Source organism: Rhinoraja longicauda, chromosome 9 (genome assembly GCF_053455715.1).
Source record: "Rhinoraja longicauda isolate Sanriku21f chromosome 9, sRhiLon1.1, whole genome shotgun sequence".
Classification (NCBI taxonomy): Eukaryota; Metazoa; Chordata; class Chondrichthyes; order Rajiformes; family Arhynchobatidae; genus Rhinoraja; species Rhinoraja longicauda.
The window spans coordinates 48201459-48226283 of record NC_135961.1 but is presented as its reverse complement, the minus strand read 5'-3'; the positions used below and the strand labels follow the sequence as shown (position 1 = coordinate 48226283).

General features: G+C 40.5%; 2 protein-coding genes across 16 annotated transcripts in view; one reads left to right on the top strand and one right to left on the bottom strand.

Annotated features, from left to right (window-relative positions):
• LOC144596711 (homeobox-containing protein 1-like) overlaps nt 1-16534 on the bottom strand; it is a 42569-nt gene extending 26035 nt beyond the window's left edge. For all 15 annotated transcript variants that reach the window (XM_078405421.1, XM_078405422.1, XM_078405419.1 and 12 more), the window contains exons 1-2: nt 16334-16534; nt 3260-3378 (exon numbers count right to left, since the gene is read on the bottom strand). The gene's annotated coding sequence lies outside the window, so the exon portion shown is untranslated. The remainder of the gene's footprint in view (nt 1-3259; nt 3379-16333) is intronic.
• Nucleotides 16535-16731: 197 nt separating this feature from the next.
• Nucleotides 16732-24825, top strand: part of ints9 (integrator complex subunit 9) — a 39418-nt gene continuing 31324 nt past the window's right edge. The window contains exons 1-3 of the mRNA XM_078405891.1: nt 16732-16776; nt 23571-23698; nt 24148-24208. Of these exons, the coding sequence (XP_078262017.1) occupies nt 16768-16776; nt 23571-23698; nt 24148-24208 (198 nt within the window). The 5' untranslated portion in view covers nt 16732-16767. The remainder of the gene's footprint in view (nt 16777-23570; nt 23699-24147; nt 24209-24825) is intronic.

Sequence of the window (24825 nt, the reverse complement as noted above, 5' to 3'; positions counted from 1 at the left end):
CACTGACCTTGATGAAGAATCTTGGCTTCCAGAGGAAGACTAACCGATTCCCATGGGCAGCCAATGGCCAGGGTCTGAAAAGATGCAATTCTCTGAAGGTGTTATTGTCAAGGAGGGACTACGGCAAGTAAACTCCATGTCACTATTCTAGAAAGAGTGCAGAAAAGATTTATGAGGACGTTGCCAGGACTCGAGAACCAGAGCCATAGGAAGAGATCGGACAAGTTAAGATTTTATTCCTTGGAGCGCAGGATGCTGTTGGGTGATTTTATAGAGGTGTATAAAATCATGATGATAATTGAAAGGGTGAATGCCCAGAATCTTTCATCCAGGAGAGGGGAATCAAGAACCAGAGGACATAGGCAAGGTGAGAAGGGAAAGATTTAATAAGAACCTAACGAGCAATCTTTTCACACAGAGGGCAGTGGGTATATACAATGAGCTGCCAGAGGAGGTAGTTGAGGCAGGTACATTTAAAAGACACTTGGATAGATACATGGATAGGAAAGGTTTAGAAGGTTATGGGCCACATGAGATTAACTTAGATGGGGCATCTTGGTCTGTGTGGACGAGTTGGGCCAAAGGGCCTGTTTCTGTACTCTATGATTCTAAGACTATGACTCCAACACAACCTTCCTCCTGACAAAACACTTATTGGAGCCAACTCCTATTTTATTAAAGACACAAGACCTCATGGTAGCAACCCCAATCACAGCCTAGGTATTTATGTCATGCTACTCTGTGGGCAAGAGAACTTAAAATGTCTGTATTGCTCATGCCATAATAAGTTATATTGATAGTTGGACTGGCTGCTGCTTAATCTGCTCTGTTGGTTTCATTAAACTAGCCAGAGAGAGAAAAAAATCAATGCTTAAGGTCTTAATTGACATGAGTATCTTTAACTCTTTCTCATCAAGTTAGTTAGTTTAGTTTATTGTCACCTGTACCGAGGTACAGTGAAAAGCTTTTGTTACATGCACAACCTATCTAGTCCAGTCTCGTTTTCATCTCAGACCAACCAGAACTGAAAGGCCAAAAGCCAACAAATGCTCAGGAGTAGACAGTATCACTGCTGAAAGTAGAGAGTTATAACACAGTGATCCCTATCTTCAGAGACACAGACTATCTAGAGTAGGAACCAAAGCACTGGAATTAAATCTTGTTTACAAAATCCTCCAAATTCGCTGGCAGGATAAGTGGACCAATATCAGCTGACCACCCCAGGCCAAAATCCCCAGCATTGAACCGTTATTAATTCTCGTTGGCTCTGATGGGTAAGTTACATCATTTTGCTTGAAATTCCAATGCAGCAAGATGGATAGAGGAAAGGATCCAAGAATGCTCTTGAAGCCTTCTTGAGAAAACATACCTCCCAAATAACTGGCCCATGACAATGTATAAAGCAAGATTGGTAGGTTTGCAGAAGGCATTAAAATAGGTGGCATCGTAGATAGTAAAGATGGTTATCAAAAATTACAATAGGATCTCGATCAGTTGGGCAAGTGGGACAAGGAATGGCTAATAGAGTTTAATTCAGTTAAGTGTGAGGCGAGGCAAGTGGAACCAGGACAAGGCCTTCATGGTGAATGGTAGTGCCCTGGGGAGTGTTGGAGAACAGGGAGATTTAAAGGTAAAGTTACATAGTACCCTGAAAGAGATATCACAGGTAGATAGATTGGTGAAGAAGCTTTTTGGCACGTTGGACTTTATCAGTCAGGGAATTGAGTATCGAAGTTGGGACATTATGTTACTTTGTTAGTGTGGCCACATTTGGAGTATTATGTACAGTTTTGGTCACCCTGCTATAGGAGAAATGCAACTAAGCTGGAAAGGGTGCAGAAAAGATTTACCAGGACTCAAGGAGCTGAGCTATAGGGAAAGGTTGGGTAGGCTAGGACTTTATTCCTTGGAGCGCGGGAGGTTGAGGAGTAATCTTATATAGGTATATGAAGTCATGAGGAGAGGGTGAATATACAGTCTTTTTCCCATGGTAGGAGAATCAAGGAGAAGGAAAGGTTTAATGGGATTTAATGAGAACCCGAGGGACAACCATTTCACACATAAGATAGAGGGTTTATGGAATGAGCTGCCAGAGGAAGTAGTTGAGGCAGGTACAATAACAATATTTAAAATAAATTTATCCTAGCTTATCCAACCTTTCCCTATGGATAAGAAAAGCTATGAGCAACATGGGTCAAACACATGTAAATGAAACTAGCTTTGGTCAGCATTGGAGTTGTGCTGCAGGGTCTGTTTCTGTGCTGTATGATTCTATGACTCTATAAGTGCTCAATATGGGAAGCACCACGAGGTATGGCACTTAAGACCGAGGCTTAAGTGGGAACACACAGCAGCCCAGCATAAATGGCAGGAGGAGTGCACCATCACCCAGAGTACCCACCACTGCATCACCTCTGGTAGAGTCTGGGGGTTTCACAATCACCTCAAAATCAACAGACCCAGAGTGGAAGCAAAGAGCTACCCAACAAGATTAACCTGTCTTCACCTATTAACAGAGGCCAAATAACAATTAGTACCCAACAATTGGAACAGGACAGGATTATGTAAGAAAGAAGAAAAAAAAATCATTCAGATGTTAACAATGTTTTTGTGCCAATACACAATATGTTAATTTTTGGCAATGCGCAAAACGCCTTGATTTATTACTTCAAACTGTTTGAACTGTGCAACAAGCCTGTAATTAATATTGATTTATCCAAGTATAACTAAATGCTCTCCATACATTGCAATTTCAGAAAAATAAAATGTATAACTTTAGAAGCAAATCCTTTATGGCCATCTTCTCAACAGTTAAATCCTCATAAAATCTTAGGAATGCACATGAAAAAAAAGTACAACCGAAGGTAGACCCAAAAAGCTGGATTAACTCAGCGGGTCAGACAGCATCTCTCGAGAAAAGGAAAATGTGATGTTTCAGGTCGAAATCCTTCTTCTCGATCTGAAACGTCACCTATTTCTTTTCTCCAGATATGTCGTCTGACTCGCTGGGTCAGCTTTTTGTGTCGTTCTTCGCTTTAAACCAACATCTGCAGTTCCTTCCTACACAAAAAAGTACAAAATCTATTTTACATTAAAAATGTAAATATACATTTTCAACAATCTGCTGGTCTCAGCCTTAAATAGAAATGCTAATAATAAACCCAAACTCCTTATGACATTGGTGTCATTGCTTTGACAGATTTATTATTTGTACATGACCTTTACATGAACAACTCTGTTGCATTTGATGATTGTTTACCTTTTCTTTCAGCATTTGTCCTATGTCATGAGGCCCATGGAACTTTCCCCCGCTGCTACAAAGTTGTGGAACGATGAGCTTGTTCACGGAATGCAGGTCGGGATGTAATGGTCCATCAGCTGAGAAGTAAAAGTGAGAACAATGCAGTGCAGTTAGGAAGACCCTGCAATTAAGTCCAGCAACTGTAATGCAAGTTCTCCTGCAGTCTTCAAACTACCAAGTGCACTTTGAGTAACAGTTCTTCTTATAAATTCAGCTATGAAATAGTCTGGAACTCTCACTCCTAGCATACATGTTAGCTCCAAACAAGCCTCTATTTATCAATAATATTATACTGATCTGTTTAGCAACCATAGTATATCAATGCATCTCAATCAGACAATTAGATCAATTCAATAGACAATAGGCGCAGGAGTAGGCCATTCGGCCCTTCGCTTCTATAACACGCAGAAGTACAAAGCTACAATCTGAAGACATGTCTTTCAACTGGTATTGATCAATTATTGTCACGTGTACAGGAGTACCGTGACAAACCTTGTTTTACATGCTCTCCGGGCAGATCATATCACAAACAAGTACCTCAAGTCATGCAGAAGAGAAAATAAACAAGAGTGCAGAAGGTAACGTTACAGTCCCTCAGTCTGTGTCAGCAGTTAATCTCCACATAGATTTGTAGTTCCAATCACAATTTTCCCCAGTCACCCTTTACTCAGCCAAATCCTTAAACAACTTGAATACTTACTATTTTCCTTTCTGTATCAAACAACTCTGACTCTTAAATATAGTCAATAACTGAACATTTATAGCACACCAGGTAAATTTTCCCAGGTTCACGGTATTGAAATTATGTCCAATCCCTTAACCTGAGACAACGTCCTCTTCTTTAATAAAAAATAATACGAAAGTATCCATTAGTTAGTCCACCACGCCCTGCACTTCTAACCATCTCACTTTCTTTATCCCCAATACGTTGTTACTAATTTTCTATTTACTGTTGATGAAACATTTTCAAACTTTCTTTTACCTTATTTAACATTGTATTCTCATATGCTCTATTTGTTATTCTTATTTGTATGTTTGCTACCACTCTCACTGTATTTACCCTTGCTTTTGCTTGAAAGTACCTGACAAATAAAAATAAAAAAAACTAACCAGTTGACCCTGCATTCTTGCTCCACCATAAGAACATGGTTGATCCTTTATCTTAATGCTATTTTCTTACACTTAAAATGTAGACAAAGAAGTGCAGATGCTGGTTTACAAAAAAAGGCATAAAGTACTGGAGTAACCCGGCAGGTCAGGCAACATCTCTGGGGAACATGGAGAGGTGATGTTTCGAGTTGGGACCCTTTTTCAAATCAGTCTAAGGTAAGGTCCATACCTGAAATATCACCTATCCGTGTTCTCCCAAGATTCTGCCTGACCCTCTGAGCTATTTCAGCACTTTGTGTACTTTATTCTTACCCTTAACGTCAACTTCCCTGATTTCTTCAGTATCCAAACATCTCTGCTTCAACCCACTTGGATGGAGAATTCCAAAAAACACGTTATCCTATGATTTACCACCCATCATAATGGTGAAATGGAAGAACCTTTTCTCAGTCTGCAAACTCTGTTTTTAATCACCCCATCCAGGGGAAACATCATTCCCGCGGGATCTATCCTATGAAGCCCGAGTCAAGAGTTATGCAACACAGAAACACAACTTTTTAAACTTTCTTTTAACTGATTTAGTCATTAAAAATAATTTGGGGGGGGAACAAATTAAAGAAAGTATAGGTCGAGATAGCTTAACCTCTCGTAGGACAACTTCCCCATCAAACTAATTAATCTGGTGAATCTTATTTGGTCTTGATCACCAGCACATCCTTCCTTAGGTGGGGAGTCCAGAACTGCACACAATATTCCAGGTGCATTTTCACGAGGACACCAGATACACATTAACACTGTTTCTACTCTTGTTAGCATTGAGGTTAATTTAGTAATTAGTCCTTTCAAGGTTTCACTTTCAAAATTCCTCCCTAGCATCCTGAACTCTAATCACAGGAATGTTATATGTATGCTCTCTGTGTTACCAATACCAATTTCTACCATATTTTCTGGCTCACCTTCTCCCTACAAAAAAATTGCAATATTTCCGTGTCGCTATTTCTTTTGGAACCAAGGAGGCAAAATGATGTAAAGTTACAGAATTACCTTTCTATTCCCCCTAATTGAGCAATCTCCAAAAGTACTGCATTTTGTGCTTCACTGTCCTCCTCTGTGTGGTCTTGCATCTTGCCTAATGGTGCCATGGTCAAGACTCCTGACCGTAAGAATCACCACTCCTCCCTCTCCATTGCCAAGATCCAGTTTGAGAATGGAACTCACTAAAGACTTCTGCATTTACTGCCTCTTTGGCTCCCCGGTTAAGAATTTGAAATCTCAGTGATGACCACAAATTAAAGTAAATTGTGGACATTTGCTAACTATTGACTATAACATTTATTTCACAGCTTAAGTTTTAAGTTGAAATCTATATGCTTCAATATATTTCAGATTAAGGTGTACTTCCTTAAAATTTGTAACACCGAGTAAATTCTCAGAGTTAGCTAACTCTACGACACCACCATACTGGGCTGGATCTCAAATAATGACGAGAGGAAGTACGGAAAGGAGATTGAGAATCTTATAACTTGGTGCCAAGACAACTTCTCCCTCAATGTCAGCAAGACAAATAAGATTGTGATTGACTTCAGGAAGCAAAGCAGTACACACACCTCAGTATACATTGATGGCACCAAAGTAAAGATAGTTGATAGCTTCAAGTTCCTCGGAATACATATTACCAGCAATTTGGCCTGGACAAGCCACATCGAAGCTATGGTCAAGAAAGCACACCAACACCTCTACTTCCTTGAAAGGCTTAGGAATTTGGCATGTCCCCCACAATCCTCACCAACATCTACAGATGTGCCATGTATCATAACATGGTTTGGGAACAGCTCCATCCAAGACTGCAAGAAATTGCAGTCGTGGACGTAGCCCAGAGGTTCACGCAAATCAACCTCCCTTCCATTGACTCCATCTACACTTCACACTGCCTTGGCAAGGCCACCAACATAATAAAGGACCACCCTGGTCATCAGGCAAGAGGTACAGAAATTTGAAAATGTATACCTCCAGATTCAGGGACAGTTACTTCCCAGCTGTTATCAGGCAACTGAACGATCCTCTCACCAGCTTGAGAGTGTCCTGACCTTGTATCTACCTCATTGGAGACCTTCGAACTATCTTTATTCGGACTTCATCTTGCACTAAATATTGTACCCTATATACCTTTATCTGTGCAATGTGGACAGCTTGATTGTATTCATATTTAGTCTTCTTTTTGACTGGATAGCACACAAACAAAAGCTTTTCACTGGTACCTTGGTACACGCAACAGTAATTGTAACATATTTATACATATTCATGTTTTATGTTAATGAGTTGGTGTTCAATATAAGCAGGGAATGCTGGGTAATAAAACGCAGGAAATCGGGGGTTTTGAGCGGACTTTCCTCGTCCTTTAAAAAAAAGAGAGGGACAAGATGGTGGCGTCCACGGGTTACATCGGAAACCGTGGCACTTTCGACAAAAGTAGAGAGCTGTTCAGTTCCTATATGGAAAGAGCGAACATGTTCTTCACGGCAAACAACATAATGGAGATTAGCGGTGAAGGAGAGGTAGTGACTGCAACAAATACTCTATCCATGTCAATATCCTACCCCCAATACCATGTGCTCTAATTTTGCTCACCAACCTATGATCCCATCAAAGGCTTTCTGAAAGTCTAGATACACTACGTCCACTGGCTCTCCTTCATCCATTTTACTTGTCACGTCCTCAAAAAATCCCAGAAGATTAGTCAAGCAGCATTTCCCCTTCATAAAGGGGAACTGAGTGAGAATGATCAGCCATGATCACATTGAATGGCGGTGCTGGCTCGAAGGGCAGATTGGCCTCCTCCTGCACCTATTGTCTATTGTTATAAATCCATGTTGACTTGGACCAATCCTTTTACCGCTATCCAAATGCGCCGTTATTACCTCTTTAATAATTGACTCCAGCATCTTCCTCACCACCGATGTCAGGCTAACTGGTCTATAATTCCCCGTTTTCTCTCTCTCACTCCTTTCTTGAAAAGTGGGATAACATTAGCTACCTTCCAATCCACAGGAACTGATCCTGAATCTATTGAACATTGGAAAATCGAAGGTATTACAAAAAGCTAAAGTAACTCAGTGGGTCAGGCAGCATCTCAGGAGAGAAGGAATGGGTGACATTTCGGATCAAGACCCTTCTTCAGACTGATGTCAGGGGAGGGGGCGGGACAAAGAAAGGATGTAGTTGGAGACAGGAAGACAGTGGGAGATCTATGAAGGGGGAGGGGAAAGAGAGGGACAGAGGAGCTATCCAAAGTTGGAGAAATCAATGTTCATACCGCTGGGGTGTTATTTTCCTACAGAACATTAGAAAATGATCACCAATGCATCCATGATTTCTTGAGCCACCTCCTTGAGTACCCTGGGATGCAGACCATCAGGCCCTGGGGATTTATCAGCCTTCAGTCCCATCAGTCTACCCAATACTATTTCTCGCCAAATGAAATTTTCTTTCAGTTCCTCTGTCTCCCTTGATCCTCTGTCCACTAGTACTTCTGGGAGATTGTTTGTATCTCCCTTAGTGAAGACAGATCCAAAATACCTGGTCAACTCTTCAGCCATTTCCTTGGTATCCATAATAATTTCATCTGTTTCTGCCTTCAAGGGACCCACATTTGTCTTTACTAATCTTTTTCTCTTAACATATCTAAATAAGCTTTTACTGTCCTTTATATTCTTGACCAGCTTCGCATCGCACCTCATCTTTTCAGCCCATATTGCCCTTTTTGCTATCTTCTGTTGTCCTTTGAAAGTTGCCCACTCCTCTGGCTTCCCGCTACTCTTTGTTATCATATACATCTTTTCGTTTAGTTTTATTCCATCTCTAACTTCCCTTGTCAGCCACGATTGCCTCCTACTCCCCTTAGAATCTTCCTTCCTCTTTGGTCCTGCATCTTCTGGATTATGCCGAGAAATTCCTGCCATTGATGTTCCACCATCATTCCTGCTAGGATCCTTTTCCATTCCATAAATATATTATGTTTATCATTTAAAATTTCATAAATACAGGATAAACAATACTGGTTTAAATCAAGTATCACAACAACAAAATTGTCACCGAGTACTTAGATTTAATATTTTTTTTAAAAGGAGAGCAGTGTAACATATTCATATATATTCATGTGTTATGTTAATGAGTTGGTGTTCAATATAAGCAGGGAATGCTGGGTAATAAAACGCACGTGATACCGGCAACTAATGTGCGAGTCTAGTTCTTCATTCTGCCGTCCGGAATATAACAGTAATAAACTAAACTAAACTAAACAAAGCTAAACTAAACTAAATTAAACTAAACTAACTTGGGTGGCCACAATCTGTCATGTTGACAGCTTGTTTAAAGTGATTTCAGTAACTGGAGACATGATGTACACACATGGGTTTAAGTTTTTATAAATAACTGCAATAGCCCACAAAGCAAACGCTGTTCACTTCTGTATACCTTTACATTATATCCCAGTAATCCCAGTTCTTACTTGGCAACCTGACAATGAAGCACTATTTGAACTATTGAACTATTGCTCAGTGATGACCACAAATTAGAAAGTAAATTATGAGCACTTGCTAACTATTGACTGTAATATTGTTTACTTCACAGTTTAAGTTTTAAGTTGAAATCTACATGCTTCAATATATTTCATATTAAGGTCTGCTTCCTTAAAACTTGCAGTAACGATTAAATTCTCAGAGTTAGCACTGCCAAGATTTACACCATTTACACTCACTGTACACGTACTCTTATATGTTGAAATTTCAATTCCAGTTATTTCATTATCGTAAACATCCTGCTAAACACAAGCCCAAAATGATAGGATATTATAATCCTTGCTGACAAGACCTTAGCTCAAATTTTAATTTGAAGCCTCCACAACTCTCTGGGTCTTTATTAGCATCTTCAGACTGTGATTCAATCATTCAATAAAAAATACTGCTCTTCAAGCTGTAAATTAACTATTTACTAATTACATTAAACATGATAACCGATCTATTATTGCACAAAACTGTCCTGTAAAATCTTGTGAAATTGTTTCTTAGACTAATTCTTTTCATGCATGTATCGTTACATTTTGTTATTGACCCATCAGGTCAACACCAACCATGTAGTACCCATGCCACTTGCAAAATAATAGTAGTAGCGAGCAGAATCAGTATAGATTTATGAAATCTAAAATGCCCATGACAAAACTATTGGAATTTTTTTGAACAGAAGAGAGATGATATATGTGTGAGGGGGGATGGAAGAAAGCGAGAAATGGAAACAAGAAGTCAGTCAAGAAAGATTAATCCACTGACGACATCCAAGGTCTCATATGTAAGCTTAAATTCTACACACAAGTAAACGTCCTTCGCAGTGTTAATATTTTCTGAGAAATAACTTCAATTTCTTATCTACAAAGAAAATGCAGCACAGATCTCAGATAAAGAATTATAAGATGCAAGTTTGGAGAATAAACTATGGTACAGGCCAGAATAGCCGATTATGCTATTCCAATTTATATGCAAAAGTACAGCACCAAGTCGCACTTAGATATATTAAATTATTGGATGAGTAATCAGAAATCAGGACTGCGGCTCTAGAGAAACAAATCTGAATCTCATCACAGCAGGTACAGAATTTAAATTCTGTAAACATTTGCAAACATTTGGAATAAAACAGACGGACTACCATTGTTGTGACCTTTTCAAACCAATTTATTTAATTATTTAAATGCCAGGCTGTCAAGTCAGCTGCTTGCACGACTCCAAAATTAATATGTTCATGGGCAAAAAGGAATAAACAAAGGAGCTGTAAGCATGGCAGTCAGTAAGAAAGACTTATGTGTGCAGAGCAACTATACCAAGACTTCGGGAGTTCCAGGCCACAGGAACTTTGATCACCCCGATCACGGGAGCTTCGACCGCCCCGGCGTGGGGACTTCGATCACCGGGTGCGGGAGGTTAATCGCCCCGACTGCGGATGGTTCGACTGCCCCGACCACGGAAGAATAAAGAGTGAAGAAGATTAGACTTTATTGCACAGTAAGGAATGTGGAATCCGCTGTGGTGGATGTTTGTTAACTTTTATGTAGTTGTGTGTCTTGTTGCTTTTTCTAGTATGACTGTATGGTAAATCGAGTTTCACTGTACCTTAATTGGTACACGTGACAATAAAATACCTTTGAAGAAGATATTTAAGTTATTTTCATCCCTGGATAAACAGGCAGCTGTGGGCTTGCTGATTATGTGTCCACATCCAACAAAAGGATAAAAAGGTACAGCATTGTCAGTCATTGACACTGACTCATACATCAAAATCTCAATTCCTGTTATTTCATTATAATAAACATCCAATTAAACATAAACACAAAAAGGTAGGATATTATAATCCTTGTCAAAAAGACCTTAGTGTTAAAATTACACGCCACAATCTATACAAAGCCAAATGCTCAAGAGACCCATGTTAATAGGTAAAGGACAGAGGCTAAAACTTTAGAAATGAACATAGAAATAGCAATATATGAAGACAGATGCCCGTTGACTATCCTTGCGTAGGTTCTGCCTATTCAAGATAACGATAACTCTACTTCAGGTGACGTTAAAACCAAGGTCCATCTACATTTTGTGAAATCTAGAGATCTTAGGATATTTAACAGGAGAAAGTTCAGCAAGCCAACACTTTTCACATCCACACCATTGGAAACATTTATTTGCAGTACATGCTACATTGTTACATTTAAATTGCTATCATGTTTACTGACAAAATGGGACTACACCTGTAATTTGAAATGATCAAGCTGTGAAGTGCTTCAACAATGAGAGGACATGAAAAGGAGCCCAATTACAAACATCATTCTGTCAAAACAACATGACATGAATTCCAAAATGAAAGATAATAAATTCAATCACAAGGAAATCCTGGAAAGATTACAGGATTGTATAAAAGGGTTAGGAAATAATGTACTCAGAGGCATAATGTCATGAAAAGGACACTAGCAAATCATCGGTCAATATTCTAACTGAGGAATAGGAGATAGGAATAGTTGTCATCTTATATTGTCAGGTTTAAGAAGGTGGCATCAGATGGGGCTTATGAGGAACATAAAATGAAGAGGAAAGAACTCAAGCGGGCAATTAGAAGGGGTCATGAAATGTCATTGGCGAGTTGGATTAAGGAAAATCCCAGTCTGAAGAAGGGTCACAATCCAAAACATCACCTATTCCTTTTCTCCAGAGATGCTGCCTGACCTGCTGAGTTACTCCAGCATTTTTGTGTCATTGTAGTTCTTTTCTACCCAAGGATTTTTGTACAAATGCTAAAAATAAGGCGGTGACTAGGCAGAAATTAGGACCACTCAAAAATAATCTATGCTTGGAGTCAGAGGACGTAGGCGAGGTACTAAACGAGTACCTTGCATCTGTATTCACCAAGGAATACAGGCCTTGGAGGACAGCAAGGTCAATGTGGAGAATAGAAATATGCTAAGGCAGTCTGAGATAGAGAAGGAGGTGGTGTTGAGGCTCTTGAAGAACATTAAGGTGGATATCCCCAGGGCTTGATGGGATTTTCCCCAGGTTATTGAGGGAGGCATGAGAGAAGATTGTGGGTACCTTGACGAGGATCTTTGTTTCTTCTCTAGCTATAGACGAGGACCTGGAGGACTGGAGAGTGGCCAATGTTGTTCCTTTAAGAAAGAGAGAATCCAGGAAATTGCATGCGGGTGGGCCTCATGTCAGTAGTAGGGAAACTATTGGAGAGAATGCTTGAAGATAGGATTTACTCCCACTTGGAGGAGAATGGACTAATTAGGGATGGCCAGCATGGTTTTGTGTACCGCAGGTCATGTCTCACTAACTGGATCGAGTTTTTGGAGGAGATCAAAGGATGAAGATAGGCGGTTAATGTTGTATTTATGAATTTTACTAAGGCTTTTGATAAGGTCCCTCATAAGAGTCAGGATTCACAATAACTTTATCGTATGGATTTGGAACTGGCTTAGTCAGAAGGTTGTGGTGGGAAGTAGATATTCTGGATGGAGGTCTGTGAGCAGAGGGGTTTGCAGGGATCTGTGCTGGGATCTCTTCTGTTTGTGATATATACAAATGACCTAGACGTAAATGCTAATGGGTTGGTGAGTAAGTTTGCAGACGACACCAAAATTGGAGGAGTTGCAGACAGTGAAGAAGGCTGTCAGAATGTATAGCAGAATATAGATCAGCTGGAAATGGGCAGAGAAATAGCACATGGAGTTTAACCCAAGCAAATGCTGATAAGATTGCACAGAAACCGGATTAACAGTAAAACTAGGTCTTGATTACAGAATGGAGGTTGCTGAAAGATTTAAATAGGTAACAAACTAGATCTTGTTTACAGCATGGAGGTTATAGAGAGACTTAATTAGGTAACAAACTAGGTCTTGATTACAGAATAAAATGATTATCCACTTAGTTGACTGTAGATCCAATTTTCTGTTTCAATGAAGGGCTGAAACATAATCAATGAAGCTCCTAAAACTTGGGTGCTGTTACTGCTGCATTCCGTGTCTTTACTTTTAGTCTTTGTCTGTGGTTCCCTGTTGCCACATTAGCACAATCCACATCCCTATTTACCAGTTATTAGCCCTCACCATTCTTTCCCCTACAACATTGTTGAGGTGGCCTCATAATTGCAGCTAATTTTGCAGGTCAAATACATCACAGTTAGTATAAACTGATGTTTCAGGTGGTTGATTGGGCATCAATCAAGCAGGCTGCTTTTTGCCCAGATGGTATCCAGTTATTGGAGCTACATTTAATCAATGCAAGTAGACAATATCCCATCACACTCCTGATTTGTGCCTTCTCAGAGAGAGGTTGAACAGGTTGGGTCTTTATTCTTTGGAGCGTAGAAGGTTTGAGGGGGGACTTGATAGAGGTTTTTAAATTTTTAAGAGGGACGGACAGAGTTGACGTAGGTAGGCTTTTCCCTTTGAGAGTGGGGAAGATTCCAACAAGGGGACATAACTTTAGAATTAAGGGACAAAAGTTTAGGGGTAACATGAGGGGTAACTTCTTTACTCAGAGGGTGGTGGCTGTATGGAATGAGCTTCCGGTGGAAGTGGTGGAGGCAGGCTCGATTTTATTATTTAAGAGTAAATTGGATAGGTATATGGATAGGAGGGGATTGGAGGGTTATGGTCTGAGAGCAGGTAGATGAGACTAGGTCAGAGAAAGTGGTCGGCGTGGACTGGTAGGGTCGAACGGGCCTGTTTCCGTGCTGTAATTGTTATATGATTATATGGTTATATAGATGATGGAAAGCTTTTGGGGTGCCGGGAGCACTGTGACTTACCGCAGGATATCCAGCCTCCATCCTACACTTGAAGTGACAGTTTTGATACATATAGTTCATTTGAGCTTTTGGTCAATGGTGAAGCCCAGTATGTTGATGATAGTGCACTCAGCAATAGTAATAACATTCAAAATCATGGGTAGTTGACTGAACTCTTTCTTATTGAAGATGGTCTATGCCTGGTACTTTTTTGACAGGGGTTCTACTCTCACCTGCTGAATAATTGCAAATGGAAATGAACAATGTGCAATCATTTGTGAACATCCCTACTTAGTCATGAAACGTTGCAGCATGGAAACAGCCCAACTTGCACATGCCAACCAAGATGCTCCATCTACGCTAGTCCCACCTGCGTTTGGCCCATATCCCTCTAAACCTTTCCTCTCAATGTACCTGTCCAGCTTAGTTTGGCAACTGCTCTTCCCAAGACCGCAAGAAATTGCAGTTGGACGCAGTCGAGACCATCGCGTAAAGTAGCCCCCCCCCCCACTCATCATTACAACCTACATTTCACTCGGGAAAGCAGCCAACATAATCAAGGACCTCTCTCGCTTTGGTAATTCTCTCTTCTATCTTCTTCCATGGGGCAGTCTTCTCCCCTCTCCTGTCAGGCAGAAGATACAAAAACTTGAAAGCACATATCACTAAATTCAAGGGCAGCTTGTTCCCAGACTCCTGAATGGACCTTTCATATGATCAATTCCTGATCTTCCAATCTAACTAGCTGCAGATCTTGCACATTTATTAATCTGCATTTTCTCTATAGCTGTGACACAATATTCTGCCTGTTTCCTTTCACTTTTGCACTACCTATTATACTTGTGTATAGCTTGATTGCACTCATACATGATATGATTTGCCTGGATTGCATTCACTAATACAAAGATCAATGAGTGCCTTGGGAAAGCATTCAGACTTCAAAATAAACACTATGTGTAACTCAGATTGCAATGACATTCCTTTTATATAGTTTTCATTAAAAAACAACCAAAGGGACTTTACAGAAATGGCATATTTCTGAAATGTGGTCACTGTTGTAATGAAAAAAAGTGACAACTGATTTACACATTGCAAAGTTTCACAAACAGCAAAATAATAATGACCAGAAAATTCATTTTAAAGTGATGTTGGCAAAGTGTTAAATGGGTATATTACATCCACTGGGAAGCAAAACACAACAGGAATGATCAACTATTTAAATTGAAAGATTTAACAATTTGAGGCTCAGGAGCCCAGACAGAGGCGTTACAAGGGAATTAGAAGAAATTAAACGGTCTGTCATTCCATCTTTTTTATTAATTACTATTTACAGGATCAAAACAATTTGGCCACTCTCACAAATGTGGCTTTTAGACAACATATTTCTAACACTTTTGGAATTTGTCTTGGTATTGTATAATACGGGCAAATGGGATTAATAAAGATGTGCAAATGGGATATATACATGGACAAAAAGGATGAGCCAAAGTATGTGTGCTGCATGATTCTATGATGTTAAAGTTTTCCACTTTCTTATTCTTCATAGAACTCTGTGCCTTAACTTGAAGCTCAGGATTACATCGTGCCACGAGGAGCTGCTGAATAACAGTAATATCTCGAATGCAGTTTACTGAATACAATTTTTCCTTCTAAAATAAATTACAGAGATAATTTCTTCACTCATTCACACTGGTGCATTGAGTTATTTCTACATACCATGTGACTACCATCACCACTCCATTCACAGAGGTTTGTTCAGCTGCTTCCTGACTGAGGAACACAACTAATTCAGCTATTATCTTTATTCAAGTCTTAAAACAACCACATTTAGTTCTAATCCATTTACAAGCAAGCTCAAATTCTGTCACAAAATTGTAGTTATTGGGGGTTTGATCTTTGTTGTGAAATACACTATCTGTTAACCTTTGTGAGAAATAAAGTATTACATAGTGTCAATTTAAAATCACACAGTGATGACAGAATCTCCGACTTTCAAATTGCCACAGCACATTTAAGAGTGCTGCGTTTGTAAAATAAGACTTTAAAAAATCTAGATACACAGCAATCATAGTAATAAAGTCGTCACATTTAAAGAATATCTGCCCCCATGACCTTTAACAGAATATACACGATATTAAAAATCATTGATAATTTCATAACTCAGACATACTTGATTATTGTACAGGTGTTTAGCCTCCACAAGGAAACTACCTAAATCACCAAGCAAAATACAGTGCAAAAGTCCACCACGAACTTATTTACCCAAATGTCATTTGGAATACTTGTGGAGGTATTCTTTCATAACTTTCAAACAATAATGAACTGTCACATCTTATTCAAATGTGGACCCACTTGTTCAAGGTGTCACTTATATATGTTGATGTATTGTACTTTGAACAAATCACTTCTTGTATCTTAAACAAGCCTGCAATCACCCATATAAAGAAAAAACACATATTTGCCCCTAAAATTCCTCAGTAATATAGTTCAGAGAACACAAAATTCAAAGATATTTACGCGAAAGCACAAAGACGTAAAAAACCACTTCACATCCACAAACATAAACAAGCAATCTCAAGCTCTAAGCAGAAATAAAGCACTCACCACCTTCTCAGCTTCCTCTATGATTACTGTAAATAGCCTCATCCATTTAAATGCAAAAGAATTATTTTCAACAAGAGGTAATTCTTTCATTTGGACGCATATATTCGATCATAAAGTTTTTAAAATCTCCAATTGAGGAGTGAGCAGCAACGCCTTTGTCTGCCCCACAACCGCCATGATCAACAACACCAAACTACCACAGAAGAGGCCCCGCAAACACAGGGCGACACCGGCGCTCTCGCGAGGGCCGCTGGGAGTTGGAGTTGCTGACCCTGGGCGCCCCGCCGTGTGACTCGCGCAAATCGGGTCAAACGGGGACTACGACCCCCGTCACACCTTGCGCCGGCCGACGCCTGCGTAGCCCTCCCGGCCGTAGCTCACTTCCTGTTCAACTTTGACTTTCTCGGGCTTCTCATGAAAACTGTTCTTGGAGGATGAAGCTGGTGAGGAATTTGAACTGTTTTTGCTTCAGTTGTTCAGAGTGAGAGGGGAGCAAAGGTTTTGTTATTAAATAACCCTATCCCCTTAAGAAGTTTGGTTCATGTAGAGAACCAGTCCAACCAGTGGCAGAGGAATTGCATTTCAATATGGTTTAACAGTACAAGAGGAAGGATTCTTTCTGACGCATGAGTAACCAGTCGAGAAGATTTGTGAAGTCAGAAGCGACGTGAATGCGTTACAGTACTGAGAGAATTAAAGCTAACGTTCTGACGTGATGCGATCTGTTAAGGTGAAAGAAACATCGCGCTGAATTGAAAAAGAGCAAGGAAGTTCTCCTCTAGGGTCTTGGACCCATATTACTCTTTCAACCAACTTCTGCTAACTGCAGATGCTGGAGCAGCATTGACTGCAGATGCTGGAACCTGGAACAGCTGGTGAAGGACCTCACTATGTCAAGCGGCATCTCTGGAGGGAAAGGGAGGGTCGACGTTTTGGGTTAAGATGTTGCATCAGAGTTAGGTGTAAAAGGGTGAGGAAGTGGGTTGCGGGGGATGATGGCAAGCGGCAGGTGAATCCAAGTGAGAAGGGTTTAATGGGTAGATTGATGGGCGCACGGTGGCGCAGCGGGAGAGTTGCTGCCTTGTAGCGCCGGAGACCCAGGTTCGACCCCGACTATGGGGTGTCTGTCTCTACGTTCTCCCCGCGATCGCTTGGGTTTTCACCGAGATCTTCGGTATCCCCTCACACCAAAGACGTACGGGTGTGTCTGTTAATTGGCTTGGTGTATGTGAAAATTGTCCTTGGTGTGTGAAGGATAGTATTAATGTGTGCGGACTCGGTGGGCTAAAGGGCCTGTTTCCGCGCAGTATCTCTAAACTAAACTATAATGAAGCTGGGTTCATTTCATAAGGGTGGAGGTAGTGATAGGCTGGGAGGTGATCAGTAGACACAATATAAGTGGTGCAGATTCTGGAATCTGATAAATAGGAAGGTTAATGTGTAGAACCCGATAATGGAGGGATGGTGGGCAGATGGGAATGATATGGGTGAGATGGGGAATGACTGTTGAGTAAGTGGGTGATTAACAGATGGAACTACATGGGATGGGGGGTGGGGTGGGGGAGAAAAGAAAAAATGAGGAATAGGGGACTGGGGTGGGGATAATGTAGGAACCCCATACTGTTAGAACTTTATAGGGCAAGCGGTCAGGTTGTTTGGATTGTTCTAAGTTCTTTCTGCTCTTTGTACAAAGTGTCTTCAGTTTGAGACGTTTAGGGCCAGGGATACTTTTTGAAACGAGGAAGATGCAATATGTTTTCAAGGACCTATTAGTGATGTTTTTGAAGTTTTTTATTTTACTGCTATCCTTTTTGGGAGTCTGGTGTTGCTCATTGGAATAATGTGGGAGTGTTCATGTTCTTCCTGTGACCAACCTGGATATTTGTGTTTCTGTCCACCTCTGAAAACAATGCTGATCGGTAGCTTAACTGGAGGTGTACATTACCCCTTAATGTGGTTGGGTGGTAGAAGAATCATGCTGGAGTAAAAGAGAATAGGTTGCAGAGGAATGGAATTGATGGGATTGCTCTGGAAGCTAGAATACACTTTATGGGCCAAATAGTCTTGTTGTATGTCATAAGAAATTATGAACAATTTGTAAGAGACGGCATAATTGATTCTTTTTCATGTTACAAGATAAGTTGTTCAAGTCTCTGATGCTCACTCCCGGAAGACTGTAAATCTTGTGCTGAGTTTGAGGTCTTGGACTTCAAACACTCTTCCTCAGTCAATCAAAGACTGTGTTGATACTGTTGAAGCTGTGGTGGATTTCATCGTCAATATCCAACATCACTGAAGTGGCTCCCAAGCATAGAAAATTATCTGTGACTGCCATTGTAGGTCTTGATTGCTGTGTTGCCATGTTGTGAGACAGGACAGATTGATGAAGGACTTTAGTCTTTGGCAAAACACATACTGTTGGAGGAACTTGGCGCGTCAGGCAGCATCTGTGGCGGGAATGAATGGGCAACGTTTCGGGCCAGGATCCTTCTTCGGGTTTGAAAAAGGAATGCAACCTGAAACTTTGCCTATCCATTGCCTCCACAGATGCTGCCTGACCCACTGAGTTCCTCCAGAACTTTGTGTTTTGTAGATTGCAGCACCCACGGTTCCTTGTGTCTTTACCTTAGTCTTTGAGATGTTTAAGCAAGACACGACCTCTGCAGTGAAGAAATTCACAATAGTTTGGATCTCAGTGAGTGTGCACCTGCACAAGTGCAGTGACATATTTTAAATTGTTGATTGAAGTTAAAGATCTTATTTTTGGGAGTGGACGTGATAACAATTGAAGAGTCTCAATTATCTTGCAAACTGACCGCACCAATTAATCACAGATCTCATTTCCTCATGGAATGGGTCTCCAAAAGCCATAGTCTCCCAATAATCATTGATATTATTTCCTTAGATGGGTCATCATTCCAAAAATCAGTCTCCCAGACAAATACACACCTCATTGGACCTTTTCTCCAAACTGTAACAAATACTTCTGGATCCAAATCATCCCATATGGATACCAGCTGAAATTCCACCCATCATATTTTTGATCCCAAGTTGTTGACTTTGTCAGTTAGTATAACCAGACATGTTTAGCCTAGCACAGAAGGAAAACTACTGGATTAAAGTTCCATTCCCACAGAATAAAGTGCTGCCCATGATCATGACAAGTTGGAAGAACAGTTCAGTTCAAATCCCACAATTCCCACACAAGGTATTGTACAAACCACATACTTATGATAGAGGGAGGGCTTTGATTATTCACCATATGGTTTCACAGGGCGATGGATTTGTTTTATGAGAGGAGATTAAACAGAGAAGGTGCACATAAAAAAAGTTGCAAGGCTGTAATGAGGTAGATTGGGAATACACATAAACTATGAGAGGTCCATTCAGTGGAGTCGTAGAGCATGGAAACAGGCCCTTAGGCCCAACTTGCCCTCACCGACCAATATGTCCCATCTACACTAGTCCCACCTGCCTGTGTTGGGCTCATATCCCTCTAAAATTATCCTATCCATGTACGTCTAAATGTTTCTTAAATGCTGCGATAGTACCTGCCTCAACTACATCCTCTGGCAACACATTCCATACACCCACCACCCTTTGCATGAAAAGGTAACCTCTCAAGTTCCTATTAAATCTCTTCCCCCCCCCCCCCCCTCACTTTAAACGTGTATGCTCTGGTTCTCAATTCCCCTAGGAAGAGACTACCCGATCTATTCCATGTCTTATATAACATCTTGTATAACTATATTAAGATTTCTCAGCTTCTATACTCAATACTCTGACTGATGTAGGCCAATGTGCAAAAAGCCTTTTTTACCACCCTATCTACCTGAGGTGCCACTTTCAACTAACTACGTACCTGCACTCCTAGATCCCACTGCTCTACAACTCCCTAGACCCCTACCATTCATTGTGCACATCCTGCCCATGTTAGGCTTCCCAAAATGCAATACCTCATATTTCTCCGTATTAAATTCCATCAACCATTTCTCAGCCCACTTGCTCAACTGATCACGATCCTGCTAGAAAATTACACCGATCAGCCAAAACATTATGACGTGATGAGCCAAAACATTATGACCACCTGCCAAATATGCTGTTGGTCCTCCTTGTGCAGCCCCATACGCAGCAGGGTGCGATGCACTGTGTATTCTGACACATTCCTCCCGTGACCACCATTAAAATTTTCTGTGACTTGTGCCACAGTAGACCTTCTGTCAGTTCGGACCAGACGGGATAGCCTTCGTTGCCCTCGCGCATTGATGAGCCTTGGGCGCCCAACATCCTGTCGCCGGTTTGTGGTTTGTCCCTCCTAGGACCACTATCAGTAACTACTTGCCACTGCTGACCGGGAACACCCCACAAGTCTTGCCATTTCAGAGATTCTCTGACCCAGTCGTCTGGCCATAACAATTTGGACCTTGTCAAAGTCGCTCAGGTCTTTACTCCTGCCCATTTCTCTTGCATCCAACATATCAGCTTCAAGAACTGACTGTTCACTTGCTGCCTAATATATCCCACCTCTTGACAGGTGCCATTGTAACAAGATAATCAATGTTATTCACTTTACCTGTCAGTGGTCATAATGTTTTGGCTGATTGGTGTATGGTCCATATAGACTAGCTCTAAGGCCCTGCCCTCATCAACCTTCTTAATTATTTGTTCAACTGTGAGACATGATTTTCCACACACAAAACCATTCTGACTATACTGATCAGTCTGAAGGGTCTCGACCCGAAACGTCACCCATTCCTTCTCTCCAGAGATGCTGCCTGACCTGCTGAGTTACTCCAGCATTTTGTGAATAAATACCTTCGATTTGTACCAGCATCTGCAGTTATTTTCTTATACTGACTATACCTAATCAACTCCTGTCTTTCCACATGCATGTATATTTTAGAACATAGAACAATACAATATAGGAACAAAATAAAATGTCAGCCAGTCAGTATGTCTTTTGAATTTGGACACAAATGCTGGAGTAACTCAGCGGATCAGGCAGCATCTCTGGAGAAAAGGAATTAGTGACTTTTGGGTTGAGACCAATCTTCAGACTGAGAGGGACAATTCTTTTGAATTGTCTATCCAAGAGTGCTGTGGAAGTTCAGTCACTGGATATGTAGAGATACTTTTTGATGGAAATGTATTGCTGGATATGAAGCCACTGCAGGAAAGGGGCATTGAAGTTAAAGGGCAACCATTTATAGAAATCAGAACAGGCATGCTAGGCTGAATAGCCTACTCCTGTTTGTATTGGTGGTTGGATTTTATATGAGTGGAGTTTTGAGGCGAGCTTGGAATTTACAGCTCAACCTTTTTCACAATCAGGGTACCCGGAGACAACTTATGAAGCCACCAGATGGAGCTAAATGGGATGATTTTGATTTGAATGCGGCAAACTCTTTTGCTGTTATTGGGGAGTAAAGTAACAGTTGTGGAAATCAGGGTGATGATGGCAAAGCAAAGTTGCATTTGACCAGATGATTATGGTAATGACCAAAGGCAGCACTGTTAGACAACACTACTGATCTTGACCTCTGGACCAAATACTCCAGAGATTGATCTTGCTTTGGCAGCTGTGCACTTTCAGTTCAGCTAATAATCTAGATAATCGCAATGAACACAAAACAATTGTATTGTCATAAAAAGCTAATCCCATTGGGGGAAGGGTGGGGTGAGGATTCTGATGTGCTTTCCCAGTCTGTTTTGAGCCATCGATGTGATTGACATGTTAAGTTTAGGCTTATTATTGTCACTTGTACCGAGGTGCAATGAAGACCCTTCTTTTGCATGCTATCCAATCAGATAATAATATACATAAATGCAATCAAGTCAAACTCAAGTACAATAGATAGAGCAAAGTGCAAGATAACAGAGTGCAGAATATCGTTCTCAGCATTATAGCGCATCAGTTCCATAGACGAGTCCGGTCGGGAGTAGAAAGAAGAAGGAATGACTGGGGTGGGACTAATCTTTAATTATATTGGCTGCTTTTCCGTGGCAGCATAAAATGTAGATAGAGTCAACGGTGGGGAGTCTGGTGTGTATCTTGGACTGGGTTGCATCTACCGCTCTCTGCAATGTCTTGCTGCCTCGGGTAGAGCTGTTCCCAAGCGAAGCTATGATGCAACCCAACAGAATGCTTTCTGTGGTGCATCTGTAGAAGTTTGTAAGAATCATTGGGGACGTGCCAAAATATCTCAGTCCCCAAAGGATGTCAAGGCATTTTTGTGTCACATCAATGTGGTTGTTCCAAGGCAGATAGTTGGTAATATTGATGCCAAGGAACTTGAAGCTCTCAATCATTTCCACTTCAGCGCCCTCTGAAATGGCTTAACCAGTGGCTTGATTCAATTGGGAATGGGCCATAAATGCTGGCCTTGCCAGCAAAACCTATATCCTAGCAAAAATAAATGATTAAATAAGTAAATAATGTAGCATGGGGATGGCGTGCAGATAAAAAATTTAAAATTATGAATTTTAGGCACCCTGAAACGATATTTAGGCACCTGAACAATTGGAGGGAGACACCTTGACTTCCTGGTTCTCCATTCTCCACAACTATTTTAGAAGGGTCTCGACCCAAAACGTCACCCATTCCTTCTCTCCAGCGATGCTGCCTGTCCTGCTGAGTTACTCCAGCTTTTTGTGTCTATCTTCTATATTAATATCACACCAATACCAAGAAATCTAATATGAACTCAAAATGAAATATGTGTCTTAGGTCATTATGACACAATATTGATGTTTCAGCTAGTTCGATTAGTTGTGATTCGTAGTACTCTTCTATTGCAACTCGGCTCTTGAGAGCTTGCTGGTTTTACTTTCCAGTGGAATATTTGATTAATGAAATCCCTGGCTCTAATGGAGATTATATATATTTTAAAGCGGAAGTTAAAATGATGTCAGGATTGTAGCACTTAGTCGTTGGACTTGGGTGGATATGTGCATGTTTATGATTGAACAATTCATGTGTTTATCGATGAAAGAACAATCCTTGCTGGGAATCTTCTGTGGAAAAATAGGAAAATTATGCCTTTCCAGTACAAAATCATGTGTATTCATTCCATTGCAAACAATTATTTTCCTGCTACATAAATTTAATTGGCATCTGCGCAAGAATGATTCTGCATCTATTATTACTTACTTTCTTAGTAATATATTTTCTGTATTTATGAGTGTATGTCTATTTGTGTTTTTTGAGGAATTAATGCTCTTTTGCTTCCTCCATCAGTACTGCTTATCTGGTCATCCAACTTTGCCATGCAATATCCTGAAGTACAAGTCCACCACCATCATGCTGGACTGTGGGTTGGACATGACGTCGGCCCTCCACTTCCTCCCTTTGCCACTTGTCCACAGGTATGTTTGTTCATGGAGCTTGTTTAACTGGGTTTCCTATCATTATAGGGTGACACTCGAACTGTCAAATCAAGAGCTCCCTGATGTAAAATTGCAATGTCCAGATTAAGAATGTTGGATTAAATGCCTAGCTCCAGATGGATTGCTTTAATTAAACTGTGATAACTCTGAGGATGAACAATTGACGTCGGTGGCCAACAGCTCTGACCCATAAGAATAAACAAGTCATCCTTGACCCTGAGGGGATGCCTCAGAGAAAAAAACAACATAACTAAAATGCTTTGACTAAGATAAGACACATAAGAAATACTCAGAAAGTCATCAACTTTCCTCTATCCACAGATGCTGCCTGACCTGCTGAGTGTTTCCAGTATTTACTCTTTTTATTTGAAATTTCCAGCACCTGTGTTTTTTTAAATTTACAAACAATATTTGTTTTTCTTCTTCAGCCCAAGGCTTTCTAAACTACCAGGCTGGATTTCAAAAGATGGAAACACTATGTTAGAAAAGGTACAGTAAAAAAAAATATTTCTGAACAACGTGAATTATTATTCACAGAAATCTGTTTTAATTAAAGCCTTGTACTTCTATAATGTGTTTTATAACCTCTTGACATCCCAAAACACAGTACCACATCTGAAGTCTAGTTGGTGTAATCATGTGCAGATAATCTCTGAAAGTTTTTAAAAAGAGATTGTTTTCTTTGAAATAATAATAATAATAATACATTTTATTTATATAGCGCTTTTCATATACTCAAAGACGCTTTACAGAGATTTTGAGAACATAGGGGAAATGAATAAATAGATAAATAAGTAAATAAATAAATGAACAGAGAAAGGAGACAGAAGGTGAGGTGACCTTCAGTGGTTGAAGGCAGTACTGAACAGGTGAGACTTCAGCGATGTTTTGAATGTGGTGAGTGTGGGAGAGTCTCTAACGGTTTGGGGTAGTGAGTTCCATAGGGTGGGAGCAGCGATGGAGAAAGCCCTGTCCCCCCAGTGCCATTGGATCCTTTATGCCCAGCCAAGAAGTCAAACAGGATCTAGGTTTAATTTTTTTTCAGAAAGGCACCACCTCTGAAAGTACAGCTCTCCCTCAGTACTACACTACAAGTGCCAGACTTG